The sequence below is a fragment of the Rissa tridactyla genome, chromosome 1, assembly GCF_028500815.1.
Source record: "Rissa tridactyla isolate bRisTri1 chromosome 1, bRisTri1.patW.cur.20221130, whole genome shotgun sequence".
Classification (NCBI taxonomy): domain Eukaryota; kingdom Metazoa; phylum Chordata; class Aves; order Charadriiformes; family Laridae; genus Rissa; species Rissa tridactyla.
The window spans coordinates 125,412,480-125,440,067 of NC_071466.1; the positions used below are offsets into that span (position 1 = coordinate 125,412,480).

Here is a 27,588-nt window from a genome sequence, read left to right on the forward strand (position 1 = left end):
AAAACAGGAGAACCAATTTTTTTGGTGCCAAGAAGACAAATTTGACAGTTATGAGATAAAATGTGTAAACAAAGTGAATCTTTATGTATGAAAATATTTTCCATGATTGGCAGTTGCCTTGTCTTAGGTTGTGTTTTAATAATGAAGTAGGAATTTCCCTGTACTCAACAGTCATCTTTCACATATACTCTACTCCTGAAGTGCTCTTCTGTAACTTTGGCAAAAGCAGCTTTATGCATTGACAGTGTTATATTTGGTCCATTAAGTCATTTTAATCTGGACCTTACAACTTGGTACACTTTCAGTTGATTAAAGAACTTTTTTTGGCAGTTTTCTTAAGGCCCCTTCCTTTCTCTCCTTATCTTTTCCTATATAATATCTGCATTAAATCTCAACTGCAATTTCTTTTTTTTTTTTTCCCTTGTGAATGGTTCTTGGGCAATAGCTGGGATTTTGGAGTTGGGTTTCTTTTATGGCCTTAATTTGCTTTGTCGAAGTGTGGAAAAATGCAATTGGATGGAATTCATCCGTTTTCAGCTGATGTAAATGTAACATGGATATGGAAAATGAATATGCTTTATTTATGTTATGTGTAACAATTTTCAGTAATACTTGGATTAAAAACTTGCCAAATATCTCTGAGTTTTGTTTTTACAAAAACAGAAAACCTCACCCTATTCTGGCAGTGATACAGTATGTATATTGAAAATAAGACTGTAGCAGTTGTGGAGTTCTTGTGCCGTAACTCTCACCATTTACATTGTGTTGTTTTATACTGGCTAGCATTGCAGTCATACTTTTTAGGGTGGTGCTGCTTGACCGAATTGGGCAATTTCTGTAGAAATGTTTTTTAATTTCATAATCTGTTAGCATTCATCACGTTATTGATTTAAATGCTGAAAGTAATGTCTTGGTTTACTGTCTTGTTTGAAGTGTGGGCAATGCATAATGGGATCACTGAATGAGGAATGTATCATGTAAATGTCAGCTATTACTGGTTTTCTCTTGAGAATAGTTTTGGACTTATTTTGAGGGGAACACCTTTCCCTGGACAGATACGGAAGATTTTGATAAATTGTTTGAGACTTCCTGACTAGTAGACTCATGTTTGAATTGACTAGTTCTGCCATATGTCAGAATCACAGAAAATGCTTGCAAAATGACCTTGCAGTTTATGGTCAGAACCACACACACATGGTTGGTTGTGAATAAGGAGACTGTTCTTTTGCTCTTTATGTAATACCTTTCATGTTGGGGTCTGTATGATGGGGAGCATATATGTATCCAGGAGATGACTGGACAAGCACTACATTTGCAGGGAAGATATGCTGGCTTTTCTGATATTTAGTAAACATAAGGGGCCAGAAAAAACAAGATCAATGGTGGGTAGAGGTAATTTTAGTAATTCCTAACAAAAATGCTTGCAGTGAGTTTCTCTGTGAAGAAAAAAAAAATATTTTTTTTTTTTTTGGTCGAGCAGGTTCTATACAGTTCGCTACAGAGAAAAGGGTAAAGACAAGAAATGGGTTTTTCAGCTTTGCCCAGTTACTGAGACGGTGGTGGACAATCTGAAGCCAAACACACTTTATGAGTTTGGAGTTAAAGACAACGTAGAGGATAGTATTTGGAGCAAGACGTTCAATCATAAGACAGTTCTGTCTAGTAAGTATTTGGCAATAATTAATCAAATAGCTACTCAGTTTGACAGTATTTTTTCTCTGTTGTGCTATTGCTTAAAGTAAGCTACTGATCAGGTTTTCATTGTTTAAATGCTATCCCTTATGCTCCTAGCAAATTCTTTCAGGAATTGGTAAAACTAGAATTTTTTTGTGTTTGAAAAACTACCACCTACTCTTCTGAAAATGTTCTTTTCTCATTGCAAATAGTGGACAATCTGCTGCAGGTTGGTAGAACTCTAACAGTGATTAGATACGCATGAAGTGTTGAGTACATATGTTTATACTTTTGACTGGATTCCAAGCTTTTTCCTTGGGCCTTGAATAATAAGATTGTTACTAATTTGAGTTGAGGGAAAGTAATATCCTGGTTTGACTCTTTTTTTATATCTGTTTTTACATTCGAGCTGGTTAAAAGCTAGACAGGGCCTGTCCTATCCAACATGCATCACAATGGAGCCTTTATGACTCTGATGGAAAGTTGAATTTGAAGCTCATTTTCAGTCAAGGAATTATATAAATTGTGTTTGAAGCATATGCTCTCATGTATGTTTGGATTTTCATGGAGGCAGTGTATGGGATCTCTGGCTGTTCTCTCAGTCATATTTTAAGCTTTTTCTCCAAGTCAATGCAGACATAGTGATGTCAAATTAACCCTTAAAAAAACATGTCCTACTTAAAGAATCACAGCTGTTGATGGAGGAAATAGGCAGCAGCAGAGTCTTCCTCTTTGTAAAGACAGGAAGAGAGGACTTAACAGATGTTGTTCAATTTCATTTATTTTCCTAAAGCATTTACAAAAAGGTATTTCTGAGCATGATGTTGGTCAGAAGATGCTGCAAACTCTCATGTTCGGCATTTCTAGCTTGATTCGAAATGTGAAGAATGGAAATTCTCATGAGACCCTTGTTCATTTGAGATTTCCAACTGAAATTTGATGTGCACCACAGTTTCAAGTTGTAGGGGAGTTACACAGCTTGATATACTTCAGGATGAGGGAGGGGAGACATAGGGTGGTTTGTAATACTGCAAAAGCCCTCACACTCCCTAATCAAGAACTTTGCTGGCCTTCATTGGCCATAGGAATGGGGAGTTGGACTAGATGATCTCTAGAGGTCCCTTCCAACTCTGAAGATTCCGTGATTCCGTGATTCCGTGATTCATCATAAATCAGAAATCTGTAACTTTCAAGTACCTGCCCAGTGCCCATAGAGTCATTTTAGCAGTCTGAAATAATACCATCAATTATACCATTAACTTAAAGTGGGTAATGGTAGTCTTTTCCCTCCTTTTACCTGCCTTACAAAAAGAAACTCTGCTTCATAGTTCTAAAGAATGGTTACTAAATGGCTGGTTTTCCTACATTTTAAAGTCATCTGTAGATCGAGTGCTGGAATATATTTGAGCACTTAAAATAGGAGGGAATAAAGAGTCCATAGTGTTTATAATTTAATACTGTGTTCAAGACTGACTGAAATGTCCACTGGCATCACCACATTTGCTCTTTGTATATAATGTATTTCTAAATGCTGTTTCTTACAGACACTATACATTTTTAATAGGCCAGAAGAATCATTCTTGCAAGTTATGGAGACTGAGTTGTGTTGAAAGATGCTTTCTTGTAAGAGTTCATATTCTATTTAAATGAGACTTCTTTATCCTAGAATGTAGACTTGTGTATTCAGCGGGAGCTTCTGCAGCAACTAAATCCAGGGAGCTTGCTATTACCCTGTATGTCTACATTCTGGTCTACTGATAAAGTTTTTTCTAATTGGAAAGCTGACAGCACCTTTCAGATTCAAGTGTTTCATATCGTCATTGCATAGTAGGTAGTTCAAGAAACCGTGGGCACTAAATAGAGAGTGAACATTTATTATAAATTTGTAACCATCTGTCTGCATAGGAGTTTACTAATCAGCACAAATTTTCTGTTTTAACTTACTGTCCTCTAGCAGCTCAAGGGCTTTTCATATATTAAGAAATGTCTCAACCTAAACCAAACCTCATTCACTGTAAATTTTTTTTCCTCACTGAAGAATATATAAACTATAAAATGAAATTCCTGTTGCATGTTCTTCTATTTGTTGAATTCACAGGACAAATTTTTGTCATATACTGAACACGTTGGGAGGGGTTGGGAGGAGAATCTGGTTTTAATTCAGAATTTGGGGAAGACATAAAAGGCATGGCAAATGTTCAACATTTATTTAACCAAAACGTATCAAAAGAGATGAAAGCAGATTATTTCTGACCATCTTAGCATGATTTTCTCATGAAGTCAGCGTGAAACTTTTTTCAGTTTTCCCTTGTCTTTGGACCAATAGTAGGTCCTGTTCCTGAGAAGTATCAAGCACTTTGAAAGATATTTTTCAGGGTAGCGTCAACTTAAATATCTCTCAGTTGATATTTCTTTATAGTTGATGTTGTTTCTGTCGCTTATCTGTTTTGGATAGACTTGTGAAGAAATATGATAACATTTATCTTGATTCTTGTTTACATGCCTGTCAACACAAAGGGAGCAGAAAAGTGTGAAGGTGGAAGATGTAAGCAAAGTTCAAAGCATCATGCTAGAATACAAGAGGTGCTGGGAGGGACTGTTTCTCCTTTGTACATAACAGCTGCATCACAAGAAGCTTCTAATACTAAGAAGCTCAGAGAAAAAGACTAAGAGAAAAATTTCAGAGATTAAATCCATGGGATACTTTTTTCATGTGTTGAGACAAAGGAAACTATGTCAGACCCAAAGAGAAGTGATATGCCTGCTCTGTATTGCCAGTGTAGAAATGTGTATTTCTTTTAGAAGAGTGCACTTAAAAGCAAGACTAACTATTGGAGACCTTAAAACATGCTGCTTTTAGCCAGTCCTAGTAGCAGCCTGACAAATGGGATGCAGAAATTCTTCTTTCAGATTTCTTTCTTGCATATTATTGTTGTGGTTATATTAATTTTATTAAATAATTCTCTTAGGCACCTCTGACTTCTGCTTACTAAGTCCCAAAGATGACTTCAGGTCTCTTACCCCTTGTTGTAGAACAACGAGAATACATTTAATTTCCTTGCTGTCAAAATGTGAAGGGGAGGCTTTGCAGATAAATTAATTAATGTGGAGAAACAGGACCAAACAAAACTGTTACACGGTGTGTTTTTATACCTTGTAATTAAGTCTGCTAACTTTCTTAGCTATTGAAAAAGGTGAATAAACTTGGTTTGTTTCACTTTGGACAAGACAAAAAGTAATTCTGTGTATTTGTTTCTCTTTCTGTCAAATCAGATAAAAAAGTAAACGGACAACTCCAGAATATGTACAAGTTGGTACCTAATGCCCAAACACAGGTATGCAAAACATTTTTATACCAGATTTGTATTTTGTATCATCAAATTTTTGCTTATCTGTTAGAGTAAAGTGAGGAAGAGATTATGGCCACAAATTGCAAATATAAAAATGCTGTTAAATCTAAGACTAGGTAGAATCATAGAATACTTCCAAGTTGGAAGGGACCCATAAGTATCACCGAGTCCAACTTGCTGCTCCTTGCAGGACTACCTAAAACTAAACTATATGACTAAAAACGTCTCCCAGACACTCCTTGATCTCTGACAGGCTTGGTGCCATGACCACTTCCTGGGGGAGCCTGTTTCAGAGACCGACCATCCTCTCAGTGAAGAACCTTTTTACTAATGTTGACTCTGAACTTTCCCTGACTCAGCTTCATTCCATTTCCTCATATCCTATCACCGGTCACCAGAGACAGGAGATCAGCACCTCCCGCTCAACTGAGGAAATGGGTCATGGAAGAGAATTACCAAATGAAGCTGCTTAGCACAGGAGAGCTGTTACGACATCTTATGATAAGGGACATACCATGGACATTTAGGTTTACTAGTTACTGCTCAGTGACTCCTGCTCGAAAGCTGTCAAAGCCTGTCACCCCACTGCCTGTGGGAGTGCACTGAAAGCCTGTCTTTTCAAAGCATTGTAAAGTGACTAATGGAAGAGAACAGGAGGAAAAAGTCTCACTTAAAATGTGTCATTAACATACAGATGTGAAAATGCCAAAGCTCCCGAATAGAATGCCATGGGAACGTATACAGTGTACATTCATGGAAGAGACAATAGGTGTTTTATAACCAGCTCACCACGTGATGCTTAATTAGCACAGGTACTCTGCAGAGTGAGGAAGACATAGGAGCTAAACAGCTGCCAAGCGTAAAACTAAACACTGACCCACTATCCACAGAAGAAGAAAAATGTACCTGGACCTGGAGGCCCTATACCAGCTGATTCCTTTAGAAAAGCAAGCCAGCAAATAACAGAGAACACACTTCATCTAAATACTTTAATAGTAGAATTAAAAGCCAAAATATACAGTAAAAGTAATTGTTTGTACTCCTGCGGTGCCTTTCACCCAACTGTTCCAAAGCATGTCAGCATCTCATACTGCCTTTTCATCTGCAAGTCCAGCTCTGGGTGTGCTACTGTTTGCACTCTCCCAACAAAGAGAGGTGTCAAAAGTGGTATGATGCAAAGGTAATCTATACAGGGAAGGGGGATAATCTGTGTCTTCCCTAAGGTCTTCTCGATCATCAGTATCAGTGTTACCTATCTTATAAGTGGGGCACTGAGGCACTGGGGATCTTGATGTCTGCTTTCACAAACAGCAACCATCCAGTATCAAGTGACTACTGCTTAAGGCAAATGGTTAAAAACAGTTGAAAAGCCAATGTGGGTGACACAGTTCATGGTTTACATCAGTTCAGCTAACTCCACTTTGGGTAGAAAGAGGCAGGCTGATCTGTTCAGTTTGTGTGTCAATGAGATTGTCAGCTTTTCAGTGAAATACTTAACCTGTTTCAGAGGCTTTCCTTTTCTTCCTCTTAGTCTCTGCCAACTTTCTGTAGACTCTCCAATCTGAGGTAAAGCTCAGAGAGGATTAATTGGCAAAACATCTTGGTACTGAGAAACCTGTTCTTGCAACTGATGACCCAGCCGCTGTTATCTGAGTTTTCAGAAGATGTGAATCCGAGATTTTCTTGTCTCTGACATTTCATCTTTCCCAAGTTTAGCAACTTTTTCATGGACTTCTTGATTACTTCACGGAGATTTCTTCAGTTGTACTCAGAAAACAATCCTTAAGAGAACAGTACTTTTTCAGGAAAGACAAAGATGCAATCTAGCATTCAGAGAGGGCAATCCGTGCTTTTTAACACAAGGTCATTTTCCCAGGGGATGGATTCTGAGCTTCATACACCCCAGAAATGTGTTTTCCTCTGTAGCAGGATCTGGCCCTCAACTGCTCTTGGTTCTGTTGTCAGGTGCAGTAGGTAGAGGCAGTAGGAGAAGTCTTTGTGTTCCTACATGAGGAAAACACGTAGGGAGGCCACTGTCACTGACAAAGAGCCAGTCAGGGAATGATGTAATGATGTAAAACATGCATCTTTTTTAGAAATATTATTATTATTGCCGTTTTGAAATTCCCTTTTGCTCCCAATAATCTGTCTTTGCCTATTTCTCCTCTACATCCTTAAACCCACTTGCTACCTGAAGATCACTAGCATTGCTAGTTCAGCAATGCTGCTGAGGTCGTCTGGCACAGGAACAGCCTTGTTCAAACATCAGGCAGTTCTTGGATAAGCTCAGCCACAGGATTTGTTTACGCAGTGTCACATACTTCTTTAGCCTGGACCACAAATCTTGTACTGTTTTTATGTGAAGCCAACACAAGCCTGTTCCTTGTTGGCCTCTATACCACCACATGCATTGCTGTAAATATTCAGGCTGCAGTTGTTGCAACAGTGAAGTTCTTCAAGACCTTCTTCCAAAGATGGCAACTGCCCTATCGAACAGGACCTCATCTGTCATGTGATTTCTCAGCAATTCTCACTGGAAGTTTTCAAACTTTTCTTATGTCATGGCTGGAAGAAACATTATTCCTATTCAGAAAAACACCTAAAGCAGGCCCTCTAGGTGTCCATGGATCTTATGGATGTATGGCACCTCAAGCATGATTTTATGAAATTTCCTGACTTAGGGGTCTGGCTGAAGGGCATGTCTCACTAATGACATGTCAGTTTTAATAATTTGGCCATATGAACAGCTTCCAGTTTTATCTGAAAAGTCCCTGTTGCTCTTCTTTCACTCTTACGTCTTTTTTACCATGGTAGGAATGGCCATTAAGTTTTCAGTCTTGACCAGGACAGTTACGATTTGAAAGTTAGAATGTTTGTGGTTTGTGAGCAGAAAATGAGCAAGGACATTCGTGTTCAAAGGTGTTAGGTGAAATTAATAAAAAGTCAACCATAAAATTGCCTAAGGCTTGGATTTCTCAGAAAAAAAAGCACAAAAGAGTCTTTCTTTTCTTTAGCTTCCTGCAGTCTTGCCTTTCTGTGTAGCTTATTCCCATCACACTTTTGTCACAACACTAAATCTGGTTTCCAATAATGCCTGGAAGAAAATTAATGATACAGAAATTAGAGGAGTTAATGCTTGATTGCTCACTATGATAACTGGAGACATGAAGTTTAAACTGAGAAGAGGCTGACCAACGTTTTTCTTCCTCCAGGATCGTTTACATGCAAAATATACCACAACAGTGTAGCACATTTTTATGGGCGGTGCAGAATGCCCTCTCTTTCTAGGTTATGAGAGATCCTAAATAACCAGGTGAAGTAAAAGATAGTAAGGTCATTATGAGAAACAGTGGCAAATGGTGTTGCAGCTCTGATAAAATTAAGATGCTGATCTCAGCCAGGCAAGTGTCAATCCCACTGACTTACATAGCTGGAACTGACACCAACATTGGACCTAGGATTTTCAGTCTTTCTCAGCAGCATAGTAATTTAAGGGTTTTTTTGAAAGTTCTGAAAATGTTTTAAAATTACCAAAACTTGTCCAGTGTGGGCATAGGCTTGAAACTAGGTGGGATTTTCCCAAGTACCAAGTGATCTAGGAGCATAACCCTAACAGAAAACCAGCAGAACACATGTTCCTAATCACCTCAGCAATTTGAAAGGTCCCACGCTGGTGCTTGGACAAGGGCTTTTAACATTGTTCACACAGCAGCTAGTTTGAAACAGGAGCAATATTTGGTGGAATTCACTTCGTCTTATTTTATCTGTACAAAATAAAGCATATAAAATGGGCTAGTTGTCTACACTCACTGAGCAGCTGATGCAAAGAGACAAGCACTATTCGAGATCAGGTCCTCCCACCACTCAACCATTTCAGGATTAACAAAATTGATTGTGATGACAGAAATAAACATTCTTAATGGAGTGCAACTCAACCTACAATCTCACTTATTGAAAATGGTGGGTTTCATACATTCGTGGATTTGCATACACAGATACTTTTTGCTTCCAAGAGCTGAAGAAGAAATGAAAGATCTGTAGGCTGAACCTTTTAGTAGACTAGTTTTAATACAGTGAAAACCAGAGATTTTATTCATAAATTTTGAGCATTGCCTCCTCTTCTACGGATGAAATTTGTTTCTTCATATTTCCTTTCCTTAATTTTTTGTCTAAGTGCAAGTTTCAGCAGCTAATCTTCTGGGGTTTTTTTGTTTTGCTTTGTTTTTAATGTACTATCCACGAGGTAGACTATGGGATAACTTCCCAAGAAAAGTTCTAGAAATCCTTGTTGCTTCAGACATTTTAAAGGGTTGACTCATGAGTGATGATTATTATAAGGGAACAATCCATTCTTTGCAGTTCTCTTCTGTCTCTGATTTTCCAAGCGTTTTCATGGTAGAAAACGGTTGTGTGTTCATTCTCATTGTTCATTCTTTGTATTGTACAATATTGTAAACGGTCTGTGATTACCAAACCTGGAATTCCTTCAGGAATCAAACCACATTTTCTTGTAGGAATGATTAGGTATTCTTTTAGGACAGTAATACTTTAATTATAGCATTACATACAGAGTTAGAGCAGTATAATGCTTACATTATTGTAAACGTAGTCATGTCACATTCAAGGGAAAATGTTTTATCTGTGAGTAATACAAATCAAATTGATTCGATACTCAGAAAGGTGCTCATCTCAATATGTTGTTGATAAAATCAGCTTTACTGTTCTCCCCGTTGGTCCCATAAGCGTCTTTAAAGTTACATGTGACAGACCAAGACCAAGTAATTCATTGTGGCATCTGGAGTGCAAGATGAGTTCCGTTCTTCCTCTTAGCAAACCCTGCGTGCCAGGACCCTGACTCTGTTATGCCACGTCTGTGGAAGTAGGGATTCTATTTATGCAAGAGAAGTCCTGAGAAAGTGAGCTAAAACAGTTTTCCAAATATTTGCACATCTTAAGTATGAAAGGAGGGCTGGAGCCAACATCTAGTCTTTTTAGTCAGCTTCACAGGGCTTAGCTCCAGAGCAGTGCTGCTTTATCACCCTCCGCAGAAATACCATGAAAACATTCCGTAGATTATTCTAAAAGTTCTGTTATCATCCTCACTTTAGTGGTGCAAAAAGCCATAAAACTAAGGCTTGGAAGCAGATAGGGGCCAGGTCTTAAGTTTACGTTATTACTTCAGTTTCCACAGTAATAGGTGGGGTATTTCGCAGTGGTGCAATCACATCATCAGTGCAAAGCCAAAGTAAGTGTTATTTAGGCCAAACTTTGTTTATGCCTTATTTTGCTCCAAAAATACAACTGGCTCCTATCAGCATGGTTCTAACTCTTCTCTGTAAGGAGACATTTTAAAAGGCTGTTTATTAAAGCGACATTACTGATCCATCTAGTCATTCTGCCCTTTCAGCATCGGTCGCATATCAGCTTGTGTTTCTTTTGGCAGGTTCATCCTTTAAGTTTGTTTAAGCTCCTGGGACTGTGTGAGCTACAAATAATGAGAGAGGGGAAGAAAAGAAGAGCTCTAGGGATGGTCATTCTTTTTCCTTTCATAAACTATGTGTGGTGGTAGGGTGGAGATGATGTAGTAGAAATTTATTTCCTCTTCTGTCTGACTGAAAGGTGGGGTCCTCTTCGATTTTGGGTGGCTACAAAGAAGGTGGAGACTCTCTTTTTTCAAGGAGTATATGGAAAAGACAAGGGGTAATGGGTAAGTTATTCCTAGGGAGATTCTGATTGGATGCAAGAGGAAAATTTTTCACAATAAGAACAATCAGCCATTGGAATAATCTCCCCAGGGAAGTGGTGGATTCCCCAACACTGAACACTTTTAAGATTCATCTGGACAGGGTGCTGGGCCATCTTTGTCTAGACCATGCTTTTGCCAAGAAATGTTGGACAAGAAGATCCTTGAGGTCCCTTCCAACCTGGCATTCTATGATTCTATGATTTGTCCAGACAAAAAGCAGGACTCTTACCTTCTATCATTTGTTAAACTCTGGAATAAAACACGCTTACTCTTCCAAAACTTATCCAATCCAGGCTGACTGTAATGTTTCCTTGAGGAGTCTCTTACATGTATGCCAGTTATTTGTGGCTTTTTGGAATACTGGAATATAAGAGAGGCAAAAAGAACAAGTGTCTCTTGAAGTAATGTTGTCATATGCTCTTTAACAGAATATCTGAGAACTATAGTCCTTTATGCAATATGCCATATTGCTTGTGGTCAGAAGTTAAGATGCCTGAACTTACGGTATAACTTACATCTCTGTTTTTCCTCTGAATTTAAGAAATACCTTATTTGCCATCTTCCTTCATTCAGGGAGATGCCACAGTCATGTTAATAGCTAACGTTCCTAATACCTATATGCTTTATATTGTCTGTCTGGAAAGTACAGTTATTAGTCCCATTCCTATGGATGATATATTGATCTTTTGTGCAAGTAGTAAATTTTATTAGACACAGAAATACCTAAAGTAGTCACTTTTTGGAGACTGAGAAAGAGAGGAATGACAGCACAATGGTAAATTTCAAGTGCAGCACTTGCAGATTTGTGCAGGTGAGCAGTATAATTAGCACAGAATCACAGAATCACAGAATGGTTCAGGTTGGAAGGAACCTTAAATATCATCTAGTTCCAACCCCTCTGCCATGGGCAGGGACACCTCCCACTAGATCAGGCTGCTCAAAGCCCCATCCAGCCTGGCGTTGAACCAGGCAGGGATGGGGCATTGACAACTTCCCTGGGTAACCTGTTCCAGTGCCTCACCACCCTCACCGTAAAGAACTTCTTCCTGATATCCAATCTAAATCTACCCTCTTTCAGTTTGAAGCCATTACCCCGTGTTCTATTATTATACTCCATTACATTATAGCAGCTGCGGAACACGGATTTCATATCAATGATTCATTCTTGAGTAAGAAACTAAGTTTTGAATGTATTTTAAAGTATTTAGCATTTTCTTATTGCTGTCATTACAGCCACCCATTATTGTTCAAGAAAGGATGCTCTTGTCAATATAAGAACCTTTTACTATAAAAGGACTGATAATAATTATGATTAGAATTTCCACACTGGAGTTACACAAGTGCTCACAACTTGAGGCCTGTTTATTTGATTGTAGGGCTCCTGATGAGAAATACAATAAAATGAACACCCTTTTCTGATAAATTCATTTCATCCCACTTGTCAGTCACGTGAATAGCAGGGTTACTCGAAAAGCTGATCATCTGCAACACAATCTTTTCACTAGAGGGCAAAATAGAAAGGTAAACCTTGTTAATAGCGAAGGAAAAATAATAAGCAATAAAAAAGAAAGATTGTTTTGTATCCTTCATTAATGACAATGATGGAAACCTCCAGTTAATTTCAAACCATGTTTGTGCCAATGCAAAACTGTTATTAGCACAAAGTAATGGCTTGCATAGAATAAGCAGTCTCCATCCATTTCCATGAGGAAAGGGACATCTTACTTGTTGAGATTTGCCTTCTTCCAGCTTCTTAGACTTTGGTATGTGTTTGATGTGTACCCAAACGTTGCTTTTAAAGGTTTTTTTCAATATTGAGGATAGAGAAAAATAGTTATCCTTAGGTAAATAATGAAATCTTTGTCATCAAATGCTGAATTTTTGTGCAAGTGTTCTTTCACATGAAGTAAACCAGACGTCATGAAGTGCAAAATGAAGATTAACTGATTCTGACATTAGCAGTGTACATTTAACACAGAGAAGTAATTGTTTGAGTTATTTTCTTTGTTGTAACTCAGATATAACTGGAAAAAAACCCACTGTTAATGTATTTAGCATTTTTATGTTGCTGGCATTACAGTCTTCCTCCTCTCATCACCTGAGTATATTATTAAGCTTTCAGAAGTTGTTCCTAGTACCCATGCATGGTAGTGAATACTTATTTATAATTTGGGGGATCAGCTGTTTTCTTCCTTTTAGTAAATGTGGGTTCCATTCACATGTTCCTTATTTTCGTGGTATCAAAATGCTAGAAAATATTCACACTTAGACGAAAAATAATCTGGGTCAAAGACAAGTGAACAGCAGAAAAGTCCAAGTATTTAGCACAAAAATGTGAGAACAGGGGTGGCTGGCCAATTACACTTTGGAAACAATTTAACCAAATAAAATTACTCTGAGTTAATCTACTTTAAAGAGACTATGCACCCAAGAGTGCTGCTAGTTTACAAAGGTACACCTGGTTCTGGAATAGTTTATGTTCTAAATATACTATTCCTGAGAATATAATTATATTCTGTGGCTGAATTTGTAATTGGATATGTTTGAGATGTTTTGTTGTAGTTAAATTTCAGCTTTTCTTAGCTTTCTGGACCACTCCCCAGTGAGTGCTCAAGAGATTCTTAAAAGAAAAGAGGATTGACGATTCCTAAGCTGTCAAATACTGTGTTTTTATGAAGCAAAACATCTTAAACTGAAAAAAGGAGATCAAAGTGCAATATTACTATACTAGCCCATGGGAACTGAAGCAATAGTGTAACCTTCAGTGACTAGGGCCAGAGCACATCCAGTGTTAACTTGGGGCAGGCCCAGTATTGGATTAGAGCCCTCTATTTTTGTTACTAAGAAAGTTCAATTACTATTATGGCAGTTATCCCAAGGCTTTTTTTTTTCCCTCTTCCTCAGCTTACGCTGCGTGATAATAAGAAGTTGATCCCTGTCACAATAATCAAACAAGGTAAATTTGTATATTTTTAAACTGATACCTATACTCTGCAAGAATAACTTGAAAAAAAATTCTGACTCTGATGTGAATGTCATAAAAGTTTCCTTTTAGAATAGGTGGAACCTTGCAAAATATTGTATCCTTTAATTATGAATACTATTGAGTTGTTACTTACCTATATTAATAAAATGAGCTATTACATTGCATTACGAACGATGACTTAGTTGAGTAATTGGATGGATACAAATCAGTTCTGATTTCTGCTCGTATCCACTCTTTTTCAACTGGATTGTCCAGTTACATTGATCTCACAGCTGGGCATAGCTTGATAGTCAGGCATAAAGAGCAGCAATATGGATAAGATTCATGCTATCAAACTTTTTTGTGGATATTTTCATCTAAGTCATTGACTTAGACTCCCTTCTTCTCCTTTCCCTGGTCAGTGGAGAGAGATATCTACAGTATACTTAAACATATTACCCTTTAGAAATGCCTGTTTCTCTCTAGTAGTGGGATGTAGTATAGCAGTATGATCTTTGAAAATTAACTACTTAAAGATAGCTGATGGAAAATGAGCTGCAGGTTAAAACTTGCTAACAGAAATTATATTATGAATAATTTTAAGTGAGAAAATCAAGCAAATTTTCTTTGACGGTAGTTCACAGTTCAGCGACAGGAGTACACTGGAGGGTGGTGTGAAAGCAAATTATGATAATTACCATTAAAATATGACTGTGCTGGCATTTCCTTCACATGCATCTTGCAGAGTCATGAGATGGCCTGGAGTTGGCCCTACTTTAACATAAACATAGAATGTAATTTTTCACCGAGGACATAAAACTGATATGCTAGGGGAAAGAAGAGATGCACAGTTAAGAGATGATGTAGAGGAAACACAGTTTGCAGTCGCTTAAACTGAATGCAAATACAGAAAGATTAGGATGGTGTCCTCATCTCCAAGTATTAAGTTGAGGAAAGGTTTTCAGAATGCTGAGGCTTGTCTCAGGTGTGGGTTTGTTTCTTGTTTTGTGGGTTTTTTTAAATGATTTTCTAATACCCCTGTGTTGTCTCCACAGTTATTCAAAATCGGACGCAGTCAAAAACTTCAGATAGTTCTTCTCTGCCAGGAGCAATATTAGGTGACTAGAAGATATTTTTATTATTTTTCCTCATCTTTGGCTGAAAATTAGAACTGTGTAAATACTTCTAGTTTTCTTAATCTTGGTAGTTCTTTCGTTGCATATCAAAAGGTATTTTGCAGCCACTTCAGACAGTATTTGTTATATTTCATGGTGGTACAGATGGTGCAAGGATGATGTCACCTAAGTGAAATAAAATCATTTTATTGTCACAGTATTTAAAAGAAGATATTGTCCCTATTTAAGCCAAGAAGTTCTTTCATACTTCAAGTAAAGTTCTGGGGCAAAGATCTGATTGAGATCAGGGGTTGTTCTTTTTGGTTTTATTAAGGTAGTATGATAACATACAACCTACAGACACAAACCTGTACTGATATGTTAGGCTACAGTGATGTATATTATAACTTTCCTTGCAATTAGATCTTGATGTTAGACCTTGGGGCATAACTGTTTCCCTCAAGCCATTCAGTTTCATGCTTTCTGTTCTTGTTTGACCTATATATGCACATCATGCACCTTGTAACCCATTTATTCCTGGACTCAGGAAGGTGCTTAATGTATTGATGTGAATCAAACAGATACTTACTAACCACGTTTGGTGTTGAGTCTTCGTGGCCCACCAGACAGAATGTCCCAGCATCGGTGGTAGTGCAGTATTCCAGTGTTGTATGCTTCAGTTTTCAGTTCTGATTAATCATGAAATGGTGGTAATACAGCGAGTGGTGTAAAGGGGAAATAGCACCAAATGGTAGTGATAATTACTGAATAGAACTAATGTATTTCCCAGATACTCAGATTAAACACCCAATGGTTCAGTAGTAGTTACTCACCTATCTCAGATGGAAGACTGTGTATTTTTCATCTCTTCTGGAATTAATGGCACATATCTTTCTGTGTAGTGCACCTTATAGTTCCAGGTCTCAATGAAACTCAGCAGAAACTTCCTCCTCTCCTGACAATAGATGACATACCTCAAGCATCCAGGAAAAAAATGGGTAAGCAGAAATGAACTAAGCTTGTGTTATTCGTCAGCAGTATCAGAAGCATAGTGATGTGAGATCGTGTATGCAAGCAGAAAAGTCTTCTTTTTTTTTTTTTCTCCTCTCTTACCTTCTTTTTTTCTATTTGTTTAATTAATTATTAGCTTGGGCTTGTAAGGATTCATAGAAATTCACTTATTTTAAAACATCTGGGCAGGTTTTTAAGGTACCTCACAGCTATTTAAAAGAATATGCAGTAGCTTTGATCTGGCAAAAGATCAAAAAAGAAGAAAAGAAGGGAAACCAGTCATGTTTATGGCCATAGGGATTTTGTTTTGTTTTACAATGTAACTTTTTTTTTTCATAAGTTATATCTTTCAATATATGTCTTAAAAAATTAAATTTATGTGCCCATTTGAAAGAATAGATTTTCAGTGAATTTTAATTATATGAGTTCTGGCTTGAGTATATGCGATAAATAGTTTCACAAAGAGATTCTTACGATTATCTGTAATTAAATCCATGAAAAACCATAGCCAGAAATTAGAACATTTCAGCACAGGTTTCATTTGTATCTATCTTGTGAATATGCCTGAAACCCGCAGGAAAAAGATTAATTGAGGCTTTTGTTTAAGCATATCATCTGTGGCTAGCATAATTGTGGGAAATACAGCTATCCTTAAAAACCTTAATAACGCCTCCAGTGCATCTTTCACAGATCCCTTGAGTAGAGTTCTGGAGCTGATGACTTTTGGCTTGGCTACTCTTAATACTTAATTTGAACTCTGAACAACTAGGTCAGAATTTTTTCCTTTCTTATTTTTGCTGTGTTTAATTTACTCTGTTGCTCCATTGCTGGCCCATAGCACATTCTCAGACTGGCTTGCTTTGCAATAAGAAAACAGCAGTGCTTGTTTCTGTTAAGATATTGTGTCCATGTAAAGGTAGATCTACACAGTAGAATACTATTTGAGTGTGTTTTACTAAGGATATGTTTGAACTGAGGCTGAGTTCCTTAACTATTAGCATCTGGAAGTATTTACCAGCATTTGACAGACAAATATTGTTATCATCATCTGTGGCTATTGAAAATTAGGCTAAGTGGAAAAACTTAATTGCAGTATTTACTTTACAGGGCATTACTGGTTTTCAATCATGATGATAAAATTAATCACATAGTTAAAAATTACTAATATTTTCTTTGAACAGCAAGCATGGAAAACAAGGTGTTTATCATTACCAGCTTGGTTTTAACATGTATATGATGTGCAGGTAACAAAGGTCCCATTAAAACTCAGTAGACCATATTTTGACAAATCCGACATACCCCTTACATTTAATAAACCATATTTTAAGACTTCCAATATTAGTTTTGGACTGCAATATCTAGAACTTTTATATTTCTTTTCATTTTCTACCAGTAAAATTGTATCTTTCTGCAGGAAAACAATGTTGTGTTTTCAGATAGGTCATAAGGTTCAGTAGCATGTGCAGTAAAAATGGCAGAATGTGACTATGAGCAAAAGATTGGGAAAAAGACAAAGGTAGCTTCAGTTGTCCTAGAGATGTCCTGCTTCCTCAGTTGAGGAAGTTTAGAACTTGGTAATTCTAAATTTAAATGCTCCGATATGCTTGAAATAGCTGGCGTGATGCCAGTTTGGAGCCACTCTTTATGGTAGATTACACAAACACCTGTGTGAAAATAACAAGGGCAGACAAGTGATGGTTTGTTCTCTTCTGTTTACTATGTGTTCCTTACCAGAGAACATGAAGTACATGGGTGTAGACACAAGGGACTACTGGATTTCAAAGGAGTGTAAAACATGGAAGAGTCATTGCTTGGAAAGCAAAAATACTCTGAGAAATAATTTAAATGTACAAAATAATTGACAAAAAGACATATTGTCCAAATCTATACAGATGTCTTTCACTGATACCTGAGAATGGTGTATGTCTACAATAAAATGCAATAAGGCTTATGCTGTGTGTGAAGTTATGATTATTTATGTTTTGCTGACATACTGCAACTATTTTAATTCTGTATTATTTAGAAAAGTCAAAATAATGCATCACAGAATATCATATTTCTTGAATTCTCAAAGTATTTTTTTTCATTTACATAGTCAAAAATTTACTAGTTTTTTTTTTTTTTTTAAAGAGTAGTAATCCAGAAGAAAACCCAGAAAATATATTGCCTTAGTCCTCAGTGGATAAAACCCAACAGGTGTATTATTCAAGTCAAAATTAATTAATTTTACCTATACCCACTGCTGGAATATCTTTGTTGGAATAGAAGGCTATTGTCATACCATTGTAATTGTTAGAAGTAATGTAAAGGAAAATAAGGACATGACTACTGTGACAATACCACTCTATTTGAAAATTTATTAGACTATTCTTGTATAACGCTTAGAACTGTATTACATCTTTGAATTTTGAAAAGTATTTTTGCTGTTAATGCTCAAATGCTAGACAAATGAAAAACAGTCAAAACTATTTTGCACTGTGAAAGTAAGGATTCGTAAGGCACTAAAGTTGTTGCTTTAAATTTTTTTTTTAAAGAATCTTTTAATAAACAAAATAATACCAAAACCGCGTGTGTTTAACACAGCTAGATAGATGCGTGTGCTGATTGTGCAGTGGAAGTTCATTGATTCCTAAAAGTATTGAGCTTTCCACATTTGTCCATGTTGGTTTATTTTGGCAAGCTGAAGTGGGACAGAAATAAATCTGTAGTAGAACAGAGCAGATACAGCTTTGCAATTACTCTCTAACGTCTTTGTCCCTTTAGCTAAGAATGAAACTCGAGTGTGGCCTGCTGAATCCAAAACACCAGAAGTTCAAGAAATCTCCCCACAGTCCCTCCCAGGTAATGAAAATTCTATTTTTAGAAACTCTGTGGAATATCTTTGCCAAATATATAAACTAAAATTAAAGCCATGTTTGTGTTTCTTAATCTGCAGTTAAAGGCAGTAGTTGGAAAACAGGAGGATAATGTAGCTGAATTAGTAGCCATGAATGGTAGATGTGCATAAAAATCTAAATCTAATTTTGGAGGAAAGTTTCAGATGCTACAATTGTTAGGTTTGTAAAAACGCTTAGAATTAGAGCCATGTCTTTGTGGGGTGCTGGATACCTTGAAATTGTGAAGGCAAAATAAGAGTTTTCTTGTGATGCACCTTGAACTTCTGACTTTTATGAAATACATGAAGAAGAAAACTCATGATTGCATGATTGTGCAAAATGCATGTATGAGATTAAGATGGAACAGTCTCAGTAACAAGCTCTATTTCAGAGGTGCAGATTATGACAGCATGATGTTCCATTTAAGTTCCGGTTTGAACACGTTAATCTTGACTGCACTCTCTTTGTGGACTTACTGGTCCTATTAAAATTAATGAGGGCTGTTCAGATAGGAAAGGAATATAAAATTTGATCCTAGACTCATATTCAAGGTTATGTGTCTGTGAAATGTATGTTAACTTGTATATTTGGAAGATTGAAGTTTTTCATCATCTGCTTGTGGCTGAAAAAATGTCACTTATTTAAAAGGGCACACTCAGATGCTAATTTCTTAAACTGGTCGAAAACATGAAGTGACATTTTAAAACTCACAAGATTTACTGCCTCCATTTGCTTAGGAAACAAGTTAGTGTAACATAAATGGACTATTTTATCAAGTTGTAAGACAAGTATAGCCCTGTATTTTAATATTTGTGATCTGAAGGCAAAAAGATTGGAGAGTACTAAATTGTTCAGAGTCAAATGATGAAGAGTGACTTTCCAGCCATTTCATTCACTCACATTTCAGAATTGTTTAAGTAGACATAAACGTATCTTCATTTTCTGTAGTCTGGCTTTCGTCCTATAACTGAGACTGAAGTCTTGATTCTGGTGTCATTAGAGACAATAGTTGGCTTCTGACAACTTCTTTGATTAAAGGAGAGAAAGGAGGCTTGAACGGTGTCAAGATTTAAAATGCAGAAATAATTTGAGGGGAGCAATACAGCAGTTTGCTTTGGTTTGGTTTAGTCATATTATGTGATCTTGCTGGCATTGCTCCGTTCCATCCATAAAGTATTTCCCGGCTGGCTGAAATGGTGTAGCACATTATTCCTTTGACATCACATGATTCACACAGATACTGCCCTTAAATATGACTGCATTTATTTTATTCCTTAAGTATATCAAAGATACCATGCTTTACATAATCAGACCAGCTCAGTCTTTATTAAAACAAACAAAAAAAACCCTCCCAAAGAATATGTAGGGTGTAAAAGAGACGTAGGATGAAGTAATGCAGCAAAACCATGTAATGATTGACAACCATCTTTTAGATGGTTTAGAAAAAAATCCATCTTTCTTTCTCTCTGAAAATGTTTGCAGAATTTTATCTACTTATCCACTCGATAGATAAGATTACTTGTTACATTCTAGTTTTAACCATCAATTCTTTTCTGCAAAACTTTCATATGGATAGCTCTTTTCTGTTCATCCCAAATATTAAGAGGAAAACAAAGCTACTCCTCCACAGAAATTTATTATCTGAACTTCATAGTTTTAGCATATGTGTAATGAACATCTTGCTTTTAATTGGAAATTTGTGGATACTTTTTAAAAAATGGTAAAGAATATTTTTTCAATTTTTTGGTTGTTTTACAGATCAAGGTCTCTTGTGGACTTAAATTCTGAAATTATTTTACTAAATTATTTACTTTGTCTAAATAACTGCAGAATAAGCCATCTATGATTATATTTTACAGAATCACAGAATCACACATAATGGTTCAGGTTGGAAGTGACCTTAAAGATCCCCTAGTTCCAACCCCCCTGCCATGGGCAGGGACACCTCCCACTAGACCAGGCTGCTCAAAGCCCCACCCAGCCTGGCCTTGAACACTTCCAGGGATGGGGCATCCACAGCGTCCCTGGGCAACCTGTTCCAGTGCCTCGCCACCCTTACAGTAAAGAATTTCTTCCTAATATCTAATCTAAATCTACCCTCTTTCAGTCTTATCATTACACTCCCTGAAAGAGAGTCCCTCCCAATCTCTCCTGTAGGCCCCCTTTAGGTACTGGAAGGCCACTATAAGGTCTCCTGGGAGCCTTCTCTTCTCCAGACTGAACAACCCCAACTCTCTCAGCCTGTGCTTATAGCATAGGTGCTCCAGCCCTCTCATCATCTTCGTGGCCTTCCGCTGGACCCATTCCAACAGGTCCATATCCTTCTTGTGTTGAGGACTCCAGAGCTGGATGCAGTACTCCAGGTGTGGTCTCATGAGAGCAGAGTAGAGGGGCAGAATCACTTCCCTCAACCTGCTGGCCACACTTCTTTTGATGCAGCCCAGGATGCAGTTGGCTTTCTGGGCTGCACCAATATGTTTATAGAACATATTGTGGAAGTGAAAACTGAATACATAAATTTATATAATCGTCTCTCCTGCAAAACCCTAGTCCTCAGGCTTGCTTCATCTAATCAAAATACATCATTCCTTGTGGTGGAATACACTGGTTAATGAAGTAAACAGTGTGAAATCTGACACCAGAATTCATATATCTTCTGGGGAGGAGAGAATCAGTCCATTCAGTTTCCTTTCCTTTGTGTTCTGTATTTATGTTTTTGTACCTGGCATGCAGTAATTCTAACCATAAACATCATCATGTCTAGACATAGCACAGAATTGTAGGATTATGATGTTGGATAGTGTTTTTCATTGTACGTGCTGAAATATTGGGAATAATTTTCATCTTCCACTTCATGCTTCCTCTGTGGTTTTGCTTCCATGTCTCTTTTTCTGTGGTGACCATTCATTTTAGTCATTCTTTGTTGATCACAGCAGCAATGTCTCATGTTAGAGTACGTCGCACTGTGTACATTAAAGAATGTATTCATTGTGGTTACAGTATTTTAGTTAAAAAGAAAAAAAAGTAGAGAGTGGCAGGAATCAGGGAAATGAAAGTGAATCCTTTAAAAGAAAAAAGTGTAAAGTAATTTCTGTCTAGCCATTGCATATGCAAGTATAACTTGAATACTTCAGCATTTGAGCCGGAGTTTCACAAGTAACTTAAGCGAGAGGTCTGAGTGCTGGCCTTTTGCAAGGGTTGCATTTGAGAGACAGGATAAGACAAAGGCACAATTAATTGAGTTTAGCAATAGGATCTACTTCATTATATTTCATTCAGACTGCCCTATTTGAAGATCATACTGGATTCTTTGAGTATGGCATAGTAATTATTTGCTGTGAAAGTGTTAAGGGCTGGAGGGCTGGTGCCAAAAGTGGCAGCAAATCACTGATTTAAAAGGAGCTGTGTGCTGTAGCAGCTGTTGTATCACCAGTCATACAAAAAGGCAAGAAAGGATCGTGAAATATTTTAGCAAGCAGACTGAGGCTCCATGAGCTGGGCTGCTCTTGTATTCCACTGAGTCTTTGTCAAAGGGTGTGTTTTGTGACGTGGCGCAGCTGAGTAACTTTTTTTGGTGTATTTGCCAGCCAGGCATCCCATCATTTTCTTAATTTCAGGCCTCCCCTCCCTTGGCTTGCACTTCCATGGAAAGACTGGTTAGTAAGTTCTTTCATGCTTTGTTTTTGCCAGGTTTGTTACAATATTTTCCACTTAGGACTAATTTATACTTAACAGAACACCACAAATTCATAATGCCTTTTTTTTTCATCAATATTTAAAATACTGTCTAATATACCTCAAGCTACCACTACATTTTTTTCTCTCAGCTGAATCAAGTGTGAGCCCTTTTATTAACTTCACAGGGAAACGAGCTAACCAATAGTTAGAAATATTAGCACATTTGTCTAGGACATGGAAGAACTAGTTTTTTAAAAAAAAGAGCAAGTTTTTTATATAGAGCAATTTCTTCAGGTAAGATATTGTACCAAAAATTTATCAAAGTAGATTTGTGAATTAGAGAATAGGCTTGAACTGAAAAGTACCACCTGTGAATCCAAAGTAGGGTTAATGTTTAGTAATGTTTAGTAGGAATAACTCCTTTGTTGCCATGTTTCCTAAATTCTGTTTCTCCCGTCCCCTGAAGGCTTCCCCTTGTGCTCATGTGGGATATGAGAAGGGGTGAGATTATTGCTTCCATCAGAATATCTTAATTCCAGTTGTGGCGGAAGAGTGGAACATGTCATCCCTACAATGCTCTGTGCACAACAGAGGAGAGCCTGTTTTTTGGTCCCAGTTCTAGGCACGCTTTTTCTTGTTCAGCTCGCCCAGCTAACTTAGCTGACAAGAGAAGTGCTTCATACGAGTGTAAACCATCTGACCTCTAAAAAAACCTAAAGCATAATGAATTCTAAATTTATGTATTTGCTTTTGGTGGGTTTGTTGGGTTTTTTCGGTTTTTGTTTTTGTTTTTTTTCATGATTACATTTTGCCAATAAGAAATGTTAGCTTTTGAAACACTTCTGAGGTATGGGTTTCTTAGTTGCTGTTTCTGGGTCTCTTATGGGTGAATTTTCTTCCACAAACTTCATAGAGATAAATTTCTTCAACTTCTCTGTAGAACAAAATCCTCCTTCCACTGATGACAGTAACAGCACTGTAACTGACTTACTAGAAGCTGAATTGGGTCCTAATAAGGCGGCATCTGCGGAGATTCCTGCTTTTGTGGCACTGAAAAGCACCATACTCCAAAGCAGAAAATACTATAAAATGGCTATAACTGTAGTAGCATCTATGTAACTACTTAGAATCTGGAAAACAGTATGTTTTCTTTGGGAAATGAAATAAGCAGCTTATAAACATACATGATCACTTCTTGCTTGAAGCATGCTTCGTAGATTGTGGAAAAAGCATGGAGAGCATGCTGGAAAAACAGAAGTGACTCTCTTCTATTGTATCTCAAAAAGAAAGTGATCTTTTATTAAACTGAATGAATATTAAAATTTAGTGCTATATTGATGCTGATCACTGATACTGAAGTTCTCCTCTAAATACTAACATATGCTAATTACTGTGCAATTTTCTCTGTGGAAGGAGTTAATGCTCTTATCACATTCAAGGCTGAGACCTTACCATCCTGTGTTCCACATCAATAAGCTTTGTCATTTTATAATCTGGGATTACCTCTTGTATGTACTGTATGACTGATTAAGCACTGTGGGACCTCCAGCAAGATGGGGAGGAAAAAAGCGATCCTGATTTATATACCATAGGAATTAAATGTTACGTGAAACAGCTGGAAGAGTATAATTATGCACTAGTTTATTAAAATATGGTCAGCAATCCAGTTTAGGAATATTTAATGTCAGTTTAATAACCTGTCCATGCTTTACTCTGAAGATGTAGAATTAGCAGAATGAATGAAAGTCAAAAGCCTATTTTTTTTACCTCAGTACCTCAGCCTATATTATTACTAGAAAAATGGAAGAGCTAAGGTGTTCTAGGTGAATCTTTATTCTTTTCATGATAATTTTTGTATTAGAAGGATTAAAAAAACAGAATAGCAGGGAAAATATTAGTAAATATACTTTGTGATGTAATGGATCTTGTTTATAATGTAGAGCTAAATGAATTTGGGAGGCTGTAACAGAAGTACAGTGTGAGCTTCTGATCTTAGCTTTGCTGTTTGTGACTTCTAGTTTCCTTTGCTTATGTAAAACTGCAACCAAATAAACTGAAAATATCATATAGATTTCACATCTGAAAACAAAAATAAATATTAATCATGATGGATTCAAGCTGCTGCAGAAATTATTCTAATCAGGTGGCATAAAATGGTGGTAAGAAAAGCAGCAAACTTTGGTCAGTAGATAAAGAAAAGCTCAGAGGGATTCTAAATTAAACAAAGCTTCTTTCTTCTAGCTCAGGCTGAGAAAAAACATGGAACTGAGGAATTTAAATCAACGCCTAAACCCGAATTGGTACAAACTCAAAATATACTGGGTAACTAATTTTATTGCTTTTTACCTTGTTTGTACATTAAATGCTTTTTTCACCTCCAGCAGAATTTTTCTACTACTTGCTACATCCCTTTTGTATTGACTCCAAAGGAAGTCCTAATTAAAATTTTCTGCTTCCCTTTGTCTTTCCAGTGACTCATACATGAAACATAAAGGAGGATGCATCTAGCTCTGGCTGAACTGTGGTTGTTATACAGATGATTATTGCTAGCAGATTTGACTGTGTGATTCAATTTTATTTTTAAAAGTAATGCTTTCTTTGTGATCTGCATGATTGACATCACATAAAATTTTCATCATTAAAATTAACCTCAGTGACAGAATTGAAATAATTACCTCCTTGATTTTCTTTTCACGACAGGTTCGTTTACGTAGCATCAACAATGATGCAAAAGGAAAATTTTATATTACATCTGACATGATATAATTGTATTTGTCCCGGAGGAAAAAAGAGTTCTACTGCTTTTTCACAGAGATGTCTCAGAATGAGAGATTTCTGATCTAAGTAGTAGTATTTTTAGTTTTGTGATTTGGATCAGCTTCTACTTACTTCTTGCATTCAGCATTCTAAGTTCTCCAATGTTGATTTTGTTGCCTGTATTTTAATCCCCAAACCATGCAAAATTATTAGCACAAATTTAAACTTGAGGTTGTATTTTTTAATTTATTTTTTTTCTAAACAAAAGTTTATCAACATTTGCAGGATTGAGATACAGATCTTCCCATGAAGGAGACTGCTAATGCTTCTCAATAAACTTATTTTTACGTAATCCTGTTGATTCATGTTAATGTCCTACTCTCTCTTTTGTCCTTTTTCATTTACAGTTGCAAGCAGATTTCCAGAATATACTGAAGCTAACCATTAGTCAATCTAATTTGCTAACTTTCAATAATTTCTTTAAACATAATCAACCTTGCTTTTAAAGATTAAAATGTGAAATTTAATGAAAATGTGTCAGTGCTTAATTTCTAACTAGGTTGTCATAGTTACTGATGGATGTTCATTACCAAATTCCTGTGACTGATGGATCTTTCTATCATGATTAGGGAAAAGGTGTTCTCATTCATGTTTCACACACCTGTTTAAGTGATGAAGTGTTTTTTTTCTAGGATGGAACTACTTTTGTTTTATTAAGTATCATTGGTTTCAGGAGTGAGTGGTTTATAAGCCAAAATATAGTTCCATACTGTCTTGTAATATTCTTAATCAAGTAAAGCCTTGATTATTTCTTTTATCATAGCTTCTAATGAAATACAGCCATTTCCTTCTGGATCCAGAATCTCTGAGGCTCCAAAAAGTCCATTGACAGAACCTGGTAATTACTTTATATGTAAATTTGAGTAAACCTCGGTGGAAAATTATCTCATTCTTTTGTTGTTTCTGTGGCTTGTAGGTTTTAATGCTTCAGATGCAAAAATATTCTGTATGTAAAATATGGTAGCCATTAATTTTTTCTTCACAAAATTTGCAAATGTCTTCTTTCATTCTAAGTGTGGTTTTGCTTTATTGTCGTGACAGGATGCTCCAGACTAATGCTTCATTTAAAAACAAACAAACAAACAAACAAACAAAACCTCATGAGGATATATGGGCTAACTTTTATCTATAGAATGATGATGGCAATGTATACTTTGCTAAAATCTGTACTCTTAGTTTTCTAATTTTCTTGGAAGTATCCCGTAAGCTTCTGAGACTGTATTTCACAGTTGGGAATACTGTTCCAGCCAACATCAGTGCTGTGGAGTTTCATGTAGTTTGCCAAATACTTGCATATTTAGTTAAAATAGTGCCATAATTTGTAGATGTTATTGTGGATTAAATATTCATAAGTGTTTGCTTATTTCTGGATTCATTAGTTGTTGGTGATGAACTTCAGGACACATTTTCAAAATAGTTTTACCTGTGTTAGGATCAAAATGTTATGGTCAAAATCTTCTTATGGGCAAAGAGGAAACATACCTTTTCTTTCTGTTTTTTTTTTTTAAAGCTATATTTTTCACATATATACATATACACACATACATTTATCTGTATGTAGACATGTATAGACATATGTATTTACATATATGTATGTGAATATACATGTATATATATATAAAGCCAACAATTTATTTTTAGTGTAATGGAAATCTTAACAGTCTCAAGAATCATCATTAGTCTATATTTAACACTTACAGTAAAACAGAGACTATGAATGCACATAGAGTACTTACATACAGAAACCCCCTCAATAACAGCAGTAATATAGTTAAAATAATAACACTCAAACCTCTTAGTTTCTGCTCTTTTTCCTGGTGTTTTGCACACCCTTCCATTGCACCTCTGGGTCCTAAGCTTGGTCATTTCATGCTTGTGTTGGTGACGAGTGGGGATGTTTCAGCAAAGTGTGAGCATCTGGAGTCCTGTGCTGGGAGGAATATGATGTTCATGTTGATGATTTCTTCCTCCTCTCTTCTTTCTTTCTCTCTTATGACACCTTATATCTAAATTTACCGTATATGGTGCCAGTTGTGTATGTTAGATAGTATTTCTGTGTTCTTGTTGTTACTCGTAAAGTAATTTTTGTCCTGCTCCAGGTGTGCTGTTTATGGTATGGGGTCTCCAGTGCCAAGCCTGGTCCCCATCTCTTATCATCCCATGCCTGCGTTCCTCCCCTCCATATCTTGAGTGTCCCTTCTCAAAACCGCTGCTTTGATAACAGACCTATATTTCTCTACTCTGTGTCATTGTTTTAGTCATATATATCTCATTCTACCTAAATAACTGCTCGTTGCTGCTGTCTATGTAAACAGCTATTACACTAGTTAACTGGAGTGACCTTGAATCAGTATGG

At 36.7% G+C, this 27,588-nt stretch overlaps 1 protein-coding gene across 39 annotated transcripts in view; it reads left to right on the top strand.

The window, feature by feature from the left end:
• The window catches only part of ABI3BP (ABI family member 3 binding protein), a 162,489-nt gene that overhangs the window by 41,499 nt on the left and 93,402 nt on the right, over positions 1-27,588 (top strand). For 31 of the 39 annotated variants that reach the window (XM_054187833.1, XM_054187933.1, XM_054187915.1 and 28 more), the window contains exons 5-13: positions 1,481-1,662; positions 4,948-5,009; positions 13,675-13,726; positions 14,791-14,853; positions 15,753-15,848; positions 18,625-18,702; positions 22,355-22,393; positions 24,657-24,737; positions 25,996-26,070. In XM_054187833.1, the coding sequence (XP_054043808.1) occupies positions 1,481-1,662; positions 4,948-5,009; positions 13,675-13,726; positions 14,791-14,853; positions 15,753-15,848; positions 18,625-18,702; positions 22,355-22,393; positions 24,657-24,737; positions 25,996-26,070 (728 nt within the window). The remainder of the gene's footprint in view (positions 1-1,480; positions 1,663-4,947; positions 5,010-13,674; positions 13,727-14,790; positions 14,854-15,752; positions 15,849-18,624; positions 18,703-22,354; positions 22,394-24,656; positions 24,738-25,995; positions 26,071-27,588) is intronic. The other 8 variants (XM_054187987.1, XM_054188057.1, XM_054187851.1 and 5 more) reach the window with 5 other exon arrangements.